Source organism: Arachis ipaensis, chromosome B3, assembly GCF_059453495.1.
Source record: "Arachis ipaensis isolate K30076 ecotype BB chromosome B3, ASM5945349v1, whole genome shotgun sequence".
NCBI lineage: Eukaryota > Viridiplantae > Streptophyta > Magnoliopsida > Fabales > Fabaceae > Arachis > Arachis ipaensis.
The window spans coordinates 47,102,372-47,112,399 of NC_142438.1; the positions used below are offsets into that span (position 1 = coordinate 47,102,372).

Consider the following 10,028-nt stretch of genomic DNA (forward strand, 5'->3'; position numbering starts at 1 on the left):
ATTTTATTAAAATAAGACATGAATAAATATATAACTGAAAAACTTTTTATTTATGTATATTTTATACATATTGTGCTAATTGTCATTTTTTTTGGTGACTTGCTAATTGTCATATGTAAATGATAATAAACGATTTTGAATTAACTTTCCAATTCAAGAATAAATTTTCTAAAGAATTACGTAAATAAAAGTTATTTGTATAAATTCGAATAAACAAATAAAGCAAAATCGCAGTCTTCTGCATCTGAAGAATAAGTTGTTTTTCGCGCACCGTTTCGGCGAGTATTGTATTTCGCTGAAACAGTGAAGAAACAAAACGGTTAGTCCCTTCGGATGGCGATTTCCGATGTGCATGAGACTTCTGTCGCCGGCGACGGAGCCAACCACTCTTCGCTGCGGCGGAGGCACAGCCGCGTAGCTTCCAGCGGCGGCAACATGTTCGACGAAGCTGCGGCTTCCGCTGAGGCTGTGATGATAGATTCGTCGGGGTCCGACGATTCACTGAACGAGAGGATAGGTGCCGCCAGGGAGGAGAAGGTGAAGGAGAAGCAGAAGCAGAAGGAGGAGGACCGGAAGCCGCCGGATCATGCTTCCCGAAATGAGGTCCAAGACGGCGAACGAGCTGCCGCCGGAGATAACTTCACTTACCGGGCTTCAGTTCCGGTTCACCGGAGAATCAAGGACAGCCCGCTCAGTTCCCGCAACATTTTCAAACAGGTTTTTACTTTTTCATTTTTTTGGCGCTGATTTGGTTTATCTGTGTTCTGCATGTGAAGTTCTGTTACTCTTGATCCAGTGAATTGACGATAAGAAGAATAAGAACAAAAAAATTGGAATGTGTTCAGTAATTGTAATGGTAACACGTCGCATTGTAATGGTGACAAAAATTTTCACTACAAGTTTAGCAGTTCAGAAGATCGTGCCATCAGGATATATTTCATAAATGGTGAAATTTAAATTGCTTCATATTTTGAGGTTTTTTTGGTATGTGGCTGTGGATTTTCATGTTTGTACCCACATATACCAATAAAGTAGTAGGAGTGACACTTTTAGCTGCATGCTACTCGTCTCTTGTGGATACGTATTGCTATAACAACAATTCTTCTGCTACTCTCCTTCTATTGCTAACCATTGGGCTATCTCACACATGTAATCTACCCTCCTGGCCGGATGCTCCGGTTTTTCCCCAACATGTCTAGACCATTTAAGGTGAGATTCCTCAGTATTTTCAACGGTAGGCACCACTCAAACTTCATCTCTCATGTCCTCGTTCTTTATTTTGTCCATTCGACTATGGCCACTCATCCACAACTAAAGCATCCTCATCTCAGCCTATGGGTATTTGTTGCAAGCAAAAACCTATTTGTGTGTTTAATGTTAAATAAATGAGAGAAACAGGTTTTTCAAACTTATTGTTTTGCTTAACATGTTTGTTTCTCCTTTTGCTGCCGCGTGTAAGTTTTTCTTTTGGTTACTAACAAGTGTAGGTCAATTGAATTGCAGAGCCATGCAGGACTGTTCAATCTCTGTGTAGTAGTGCTTATCGCGGTGAACAGCAGACTTATCATTGAGAATATAATGAAGGTTTTCCACTTCCATTTATTCTCAGTGTCTATCTTGTAGGATTTGAAATTCCAACATATGAATGTGCATTCATCTGCAAGACACACAGCTTTAATTCTGTGGTCTTTGATTTGCCAGTAAAATCTTTTCCCTTTCTAAAATCTCTTTCCTGTATTATGTTTTTGCAGTATGGTTGGTTGATAAATTCTGGCTTTTGGTTTAGTTCAAAATCGTTGAGAGATTGGCCCCTCTTAATGTGTTGGTAATGAGCTTGGAGAATTCTTGAAGAATAGACTGATTTGGTATAGCTTTTTCGAGGGTTTGTTCTTAAGACATTGCTTAACAATATTAATTATTCTCTTGCAGTATTAGTCTTAATTTATTTCCACTTGCTGCTTTTATGGTGGAAAAGTTGGCACAGAAAAAGCGCATTAGTGAACCGGTAAGTGATCCTCCCAGGTAAGCTTTTATTGTCACGGAGAAAAATGTTTGTTAAACTTATGAATTTTTTTATTGTCATAAGAATAATAGTAGTTTCAGAGTATGGTTATTTGTGGTGTCATATTTTCAGTTATGAAATCTTCCACATTTGAATAATTGGTAGTGTTGACTTGAATGTTGCAGGTTATTTTTCTACTTCATACAATCATTATGACAGGAGAAATTTCGTTCCCAGTTCTAGTAATTCTCAGGTCAGTATAGAGTTAATTCAAAATTGTTTCTGGGTTTTCCAATAGAAACTCTCGTGACGCTGCAATCATGAAAGTTTCTATTGATTTGTGTGTGAAAGTTCGTGTGCTTGAGGTTAAGTTGATAAAGATGTTTTAGCTATGAGATTATGTAATAATTTGGGCTTTATTTGAGACGTGTTTTAAAATTCTTCTGCTGAGCATCATCTTAAGTTTTCATTCAGATAATGTTGAAGTTTAGCTATCACGCATTTAACTATTCAATGTAACCGATACAAGCCTTAACCGAATATAAGATCATGGTAAATTCCCTGTTTTAATGAGAAAGGTTTACCACATTTGTGATAGTGGTTTCTCTTAGAAGTGATATGATAGAGAAATATACTTGGTGCATAAACTAACTATGTGGTCAGGTAAGTGTCATTTCATAGATATTGATATTCCAATTGTATCTTATGGATATGTTGCTTTTTTGTCCAGCTGTGATTCTACGTTTTTATCAGGCCTCACATTGATGATGGTTGCATGCATTATATGGTTAAAATTGGTGTCATATGCACATACAAGTCATGATCTGAGATCACTTAGCTTGTCAATTGAAAAGGTGATGTTTAATTTCAATTTGGAAAAACTTTACTTCGACATCCAAATTGCTATCCTATTTTTAGACACTCAATCTAGAACCATTTTGGAAAACTTCCACTTGGACATCCAAATTGGTGTTCTATTTGTGGATACTCAATCCACAACCCTTGGTTAGATTGTAATCCCCACTCACTTTTACTTATTCAGTTTTCTCTACTGTTGGATTTAAGTTTGTCTGAAATAGACACCAACATGGATGTACAAATATCATTACTATCAATTTTAAATGTGTAGACTACTGTTTCAGAGGGTTGTTCCTGGTCGTCTTACAAGAATAGGTTCTATTAGTTACATGGAAAAATACAGTCTTGGGTTTCATCTTCATTAAAATAATATCTATCCTACTTATTTGCCCATTCCTTCCTTTCCTCCAAATGCCTATCTTCTAAAAAATCTATTCAAATAATGTTAGATGAAAGTTCTATTTTCTACCCCTCTTCAATCATGTTCCCTATGTTACAGGGAGAAACATTGCCCAATAATTTGAACATGGAGCACCCTTACAGAGTGAGCTTCAGGAGTATGGCATACTTCATGGTTGCTCCTACATTATGTTACCAGGTTGCAGCACTGTTAGTAAACCATTTGTTTGTTTGCTTGTTTTTTGTTTTTTTGTTTTTTTGTTTTTATCTTTTCTTTGCAGAATTTCTTTGACTTTTCATTGTTTCCTTATTTAAATTCTCTTTTACTGAGTGCACTTTTTTGCCCTTGATTTAATCACTCGTTGATGTTGAATTCAGAATTTGTGCAACACATTTACACAACTAGGAAGTCAAAACTCTCATATAATAAGAATATTGCCCTTGATTGCTAGATCAGAGGAATTTGTCCATGGATTATCTCGTCGCTGTCATTTTTAGGTGCCGTACTTTTTGGAGAATTCATTCATTTCTGATCCGTTTCCCTTTTTGTCACCAAAATTGGCTAGTCGACTTCATTCTTTTCAGATTCAATCCTTTTTCGCTCATTCTTTTGCACATTCCTTATTAGACAGTGCAACAGCTGTTCATCATTGAGAAACGTGTAATATCTGTAAAATTACTTCCAGAATTCACTCTCTCAGTTCCCTTGTACCTTCTATTTGTACTAAATCCCCAATATACAACCTCATTGTATTGTGCTAGTTTCTAATCCAAATTATTGTAGTTGCATCGTCCTCAATGCACTATCTCACTAAGCTTGAAGGGGTTAAACCCGGACTGATTGACTGGTTGTATTGGATCCATCTGGTTGTTTCTCATTTTTTGCACATAGTTGATGAAGGTCTTCTAAAGGACATAGTATTACAGCAGTCAGTGGATTGAAAATATAGTTTAGCATACACCTTTTGGCTTTTTACATTTAATGAGCGTTCTGGGTTGAGTTCACCATCTTCTATCATAGACATAGTGGTTGTCCTTCCATGTAAATTAGTTGTTGACATTCATGACTTAAACAAAAGGCACAGGGCAAGAAGAAAACAGTTGTATTACGTTAATCATGATTGGATAATGGTTACTAATGTGCAAAATTTTCCTGAGATTTTCTGGGTGCTATGCAGGTCTCTTGTTTTGTACTTTTGTATTTGTGAATATTTGTTCTGAGTTAAAGTTCTGACATTGTTTATGCTTGATTTTATTTTGCCACTTACATTTCCTTTGTAACTGCTGTTATAGCCAAGCTATCCTCGCACACCTTCCGTCCGTAAGGGCTGGGTGTTTCGTCAACTTATCAAGTTGGTAATATTTACTGGACTTATGGGATTTATAATAGAACAAGTAAGCAGTGACTGTTAGTAAAACACTAAAACTAGTGTATCTTTATTTTCCCCTTAAGTTTCTATTCACTTATTATACAGATTTTGTGTAGTCTGACATTTTGCTGGTAATTTGCAGTATATGCATCCTATTGTCCAAAATTCACAACATCCTTTTAAGGGAAACCTTCTATATGGCTTCGAGAGAACTCTAAAGCTTTCTGTTCCCAATGTATATGTGTGGCTTTGCATGTTCTATTGCTTCTTTCACCTTTGGTGCGTATTTTTCTTCTTTCTTTTTTGTTCAAACTTCAAAGTATTTACTTTTTTTCCCCTGCCCTTTCCCCCCTTAAAAAGTGGCATGATAGTCTTTGCTCACTAGCAATATTCTCATGATGATTGGTTACATGTCTTTTGTTATTCATTGGTGTCCACCTTATATACACTTGAAAGCAATTGCAGCATTTTTGGTTGATCTAGCTGATTTAAAGATGTCTAAACACGGATAATCTTTTTTACTTTTGAAGTATAGGCTCTATAAGATGTAAAGTTAGTTTTATTACTGCAGTTGCTCTTGGGCCATCTTATGTGAGTCTTATCTGAAAGATATGCAACAGGATTATAGGGATTTACTTTATTGATTAGTTTGTGTATTTTATGTGAAATGTGACAGAGCGGATAGCTTGACAAAAATCTTGTTTTCTGTTTTCACTTTTCTCTTCACAAATCACAATATTATGAAAAAGGGAAATATTGAAAATGAAAACAGAAAATGGAAAAGCAAACCAAATGCACCCTTATTGTTCTCTTACTCTTTCCCTGTTTTTTTCACTTCAATGGAGTTCTTATCTTTTTAAAAAGTAAATCCATGTTTTCCATGTTCTCATGCGGAATTGGTTAAATATAGAGTGCTGAACTGCCTTATTTTCGCTTTGTTTCTTACTGAAAGAGGTAGCTTATCCTTAGAGCCATTGCTGCAATGTAGGTTAAATATACTTGCAGAACTTGTTCAGTTTGGTGATCGTGAGTTCTACAAGGATTGGTGGAATGCTAAAACTGTTGATGAGGTAGGTCTTTGTGCTTGCAGATTCATAGGTCGTTGTAATTAGTTATAATTCTTTTATGAATAGAACTTGTGACTTGTCTTTGTTGAATGCATTCCTGCTGCTGCTGCTGCTGCTGTCAACAGTATTGGAGAAATTGGAATATGGTATGTTTCCTTTTAGCCTTCCCCCCCCCCCAACACACATACATAGGCTACAAAGGTGTCTGGATATATGCTTATGGAGAAGGACTAGAAAGAAAAAGAACTTGTGTTGTTTTTTTTTTTTTTTTTTTTTTTGGGTCTACCTTTCGCCATTACTGAATATATCTTATGCTTGAACACACCAGCCATTGTTTATTACTTCGTATCTTTTTTGTAATCCATTAATATACTGCTGGATTGATTCTTTCACAATGCAGCCCGTGCACAAATGGATGGTTCGTCATATATATTTTCCTTGCATTAGGCATGGTATGTCTAAGGTAAAGTTCCCTCTTGCTATATATAAAAGAACATTTTATATGCAGATGATGAAAACTGTCTTAAGAATATTTTGCCTTTAGGATATTAGTGTAATATTGTAATTTTTCTTTCATGTGTAGTCTATAGTATAATAATATTAAAAAAATAAATGTTACATAATTGGTATAAAAATAAATGAATAATTTATACTTGCACGATTGGGGTATGTTTTCATATGTTTCCATTAAGAAATAACACGTTTGGACATCTTTTTAATATTGATCAAGTAAATTGTAAATATTCCTGACTTCTTTATCTCTGGAAAATATGACATTTATCTCTGCCGAGTTTTACCACCACCAAAAATTAAAGACTAATATTGGTGGAAGGTTTTCAAATGATAGACATTACTCAAACACATCATTTTCTCTTGTCACTTAGTATTTCTCTTTTGTATAGTACAGGCATATATCTACATTTGTATAGTACAGGCATATATCTACATGTCAACTGACATAATTAAAAAGAATGTTCGAGGAAATTCATCTGATTTGATGATGTTAATAATCCTTCTTGTCCTTAATTTCAGCTGTTTGTTGTCAACTTAGTTGTTTCTCCTTCACTGCTATATGGATTGAAACTTTAATTAAAGATCGATATATTGATTTCTTGGTTGCACATGTCTGTGTTTGATCTTCACAATTTCATACAGAATGCTGCTGTATTAATTGCTTTCCTGATTTCTGCCGTGTTCCATGAGGTGTGTGTATCTCTCTCTCATGCTATTTTATCTAATGAAAGAAGCTTGCATTATTTTCTTTTCTATGGTTTGAGAAGTTGAAGGAAGGTGATGTTGCCCCAGTCGTAGTCATTACCTCTGAAGTATTATTTTTCGTTTTACCCTTAACAAGTGGTGTGACTATTGGGGAAGGATTGACATATAAGACACAAATTTGTGACTGACTTCTAGATTTCTAGTTACCAAAAATCTCAAGTACCTGGCAGTTTCTAAATGAATTCTCATGTGACACACAAACAAATAATGTTCTGCTTCCTAATTTCCAACAAGTGTTTTCATTGTGACGGAGCTGAAATTAGAAACCATCTGTGGCATCTGAACTATGTCTTCAATAAAGCCTTTCATTTGTTTCTCCGTAGTAAAAATAGGATGCGGAGACAACAGCTTTTCAAGTTAATTGCCAAAGTTGCCTGAAGTTAACACCTTCGTTTATAATTCTCATTCGTCTGAATGTAGCTTTGCATTGCTGTTCCCTGCCACAAGTTCAAGTTGTGGGCTTTTATTGGAATTATGTTTCAGGTAAGGACTTATTTTCCATCTGACTTTGGCTATTTCAGTATATTATTCACACTTTGCCGAACCCTTCTCCCAAACCCCAACAAAATAATAATATTAAAAAAATTTCAGTCCCCCCACACGCTGGGCCAAATTTGATGATGATTGTCTTCCCTTTTCTCTAGGTTCCTCTATCCATTGTCACTAACTTCCTACAAAAGAAATGCAAAAGCTCAATGGTATTTCTCTCACGCATCTTATTTAAAAATTAGCTTAGTTATCTTCAAATTGGTTTTTAATTGTTATTTTCTTCATTCCAGGTTGGAAACATGGTGTTTTGGTTCACATTTTGTATTCTGGGTCAGCCTATGTGCGTACTACTATACTACCATGACTGGATGAACAGGCACAGGGAACATAACTAAACTAGAGTTGCATCATTAGCCGTTCTTAGGAGTGATCCTCCCCATTTTTGGCGTAAATTTGGTGTAGATATGTTCCTGGCTGTTTCATGTGGGAATTGTACCTTCACAGTAGTCCTATGAGGTGTTCATTCATCTTGATCTCTCTACTTGAAATCTTGAATAACTATATTGGGTAGTGATATCAATATGCAAGCAATTTTGAAAGCTAGCACTAACATCCCAAGTGCTAATGAACACTGTATTCAGTATGAAACTTATGTTACTGCGACAAGATGCTAATTTCAACTGTGATTTTCTTTAGGAAGTTGGACCAGAGTACCTTGTTGCTTACGTTACTAACAACAGTTAGAGCAAGATTACAATTTGTTGTTGCCGACTCTTGAAACATGAAATGGGGTGAATCAGGCCAGTAGGGAATGTCAACACTTACTTCCTTTGGGGCACATACTCCAAGCCAATTGTCCCCCACCCATCGAGGTGTTTATGAACCAATAAGAATTAGTCATTGCTTTTGATGATGACCAAATAGAACAGAGTGGAAAGAAAAAAGGAAACGAGAAGAACTAATCTATTTGTTATTTATTTATTTATTTATTTTTAAAGTTTATCGTAATTGATATAGACACCGAAAGTGTTGATACAAATAGCAGTTTTCTATATATCATACTAGAAGTTAAGGACAGTGACAAATGGTAACCTTAACAAATAGGATATTAGTTATGTAAATCCTTATAATAATACCTTTCTCGTTTTAGGACACCTACCACAATTCAACATCAGCAGTAAAAAGTTCAATCATGCTAAACTTCCCCATCCGACCAAAATGAAGGATTTAATGGTAGAGCTTGGAGTGTCTGAACTCTGAAGGACATCCTTTACATGGCAGGAGTTGCTTAACCAGATTTTTGGGTCATAGGTTCAAGAAATCACACTTATTTTGGTACTCAGTTCAGAGTTTACAATATTTGCATGGCAACGAGCTTCAAATCGTTATATTATGAGTTACAGAGACGTTGTGAGGTGAATGAATACATTTTGAGATGAAATATGTGACGTTTCAAAGCATATCTTTCAGTTCCGGACATGCGTAAATAAAAAAAAAAAAATCAATAATAAACCTTTTAGTTATTATTTTCATGAAGAGATCTGTGACACATACAAGTCTTTTTAGTATATAAGTGCATACAAGTTGGCACAAATCCAACAAAAACGACCTTCAGTTTAGATTGTGTAAACATGCGTTTTCCTAACTCTTGAATAACGCAAATGGTTCTTTTTCCTCAATCAAAACTGCAACGCTCAAAATTCAAACAAGGATCAAAATCTCTCAAAAATCTCTGAAAATTGTCGCGAAAAGTGAAGGAAGTTGCGAAGCTGAATTCGAAAAGAATTGTGAGAAAATGAAATAAGAAGATGAAGAAGAAGAAGCAACAGAAGATGAGGAGGAGGAAGAGGAAGTGTTTTGAATTATGCAGAACTTATTAGCACACATACACTGAAAATTCTTAAATAATATACTCAAATATTTTCGTGTTACACCTAAATATCTTCGTGTTACACTCAAATTTGCTGCAAATACAGAAAAATGTTTCATCTAATGCTGCATTTTTTTCTTCTTTTTTTTCCTTATTTCTTTCGTTCTTTTAGTTGAATGAATGTAAGTCAATCATCTTTCAAGTAACTTTGTAGCATTATGTGTTTCTTCTTCTTCTTTGTTTGATTTTTTTATTTTTATTCTTGTTACGAGAGTAAAGCAAGAAGAAACTCGGGAAGGTAAAACAAAAAGAAAAAGATGAATAAGAAACAAAGAAGAAGATGGTGATGATGATGAAAAAAAAAGAAGAAGCAGCATAAGATGAGGAGGAGGAAAATGAAGAGTTTTGAATTATGCAGAACTTATCAGCACACATACATCGAAAATTCTTAAAACAATTCAAATCATCAACGATGAACAACAATTTTCACAAACAAAAACAACATTATTCACCTACAGAATCATAAACTACTAACAAAAACATTGATTAGAATTGAACCATACCTCAGCCACTTGATTAGATTCAAAATAATAATAAACTCCATTCTGGTTCAATTGACAATCTGAAATTGAATTATTTATTATCTTCAACAACGAGATAACTGTTCAAAACTGATTTTAGAGCTTGATTTCAAA

General features: G+C 35.0%; 1 protein-coding gene across 2 annotated transcripts; it reads left to right on the top strand.

The window, feature by feature from the left end:
- Nucleotides 1–212: 212 nt before the first annotated feature.
- LOC107630508 (diacylglycerol O-acyltransferase 1C) lies at nt 213–8,617 on the top strand. 2 transcript variants are annotated; one of them, XR_015907296.1, is made up of 17 exons: nt 213–717; nt 1,504–1,584; nt 1,752–1,825; nt 1,930–2,005; nt 2,188–2,255; nt 2,733–2,856; nt 3,360–3,458; nt 4,553–4,654; nt 4,772–4,908; nt 5,618–5,699; nt 5,822–5,842; nt 6,097–6,159; nt 6,852–6,899; nt 7,395–7,457; nt 7,619–7,672; nt 7,754–7,979; nt 8,160–8,617. XR_015907296.1 is itself a non-coding variant. In XM_088508595.1 (16 exons), exons 1-16 carry the CDS (start codon nt 334–336, stop codon nt 7,856–7,858), a joined length of 1,581 nt encoding a protein of 526 aa, XP_088364721.1. In that variant the 5' UTR covers nt 213–333; the 3' UTR covers nt 7,859–8,460. The 2 variants fall into 2 exon arrangements, 1 of the variants encoding a protein (XP_088364721.1); XM_088508595.1 differs by having other exon boundaries at nt 7,754–8,460.
- Nucleotides 8,618–10,028: the final 1,411 nt, after the last annotated feature.

Bases quoted from the DNA above. Each gene is read 5' to 3' on its own strand.
- LOC107630508 (XM_088508595.1), top strand. From the start codon at position 334: ATGGCGATTTCCGATGTGCATGAGACTTCTGTCGCCGGCGACGGAGCC. The intron at 3,459-4,552 runs GTTGCAGCACTG...CTGCTGTTATAG, and splicing joins CTCCTACATTATGTTACCAG to CCAAGCTATCCTCGCACACC. The intron at 6,160-6,851 runs GTAAAGTTCCCT...AATTTCATACAG, and splicing joins TTAGGCATGGTATGTCTAAG to AATGCTGCTGTATTAATTGC.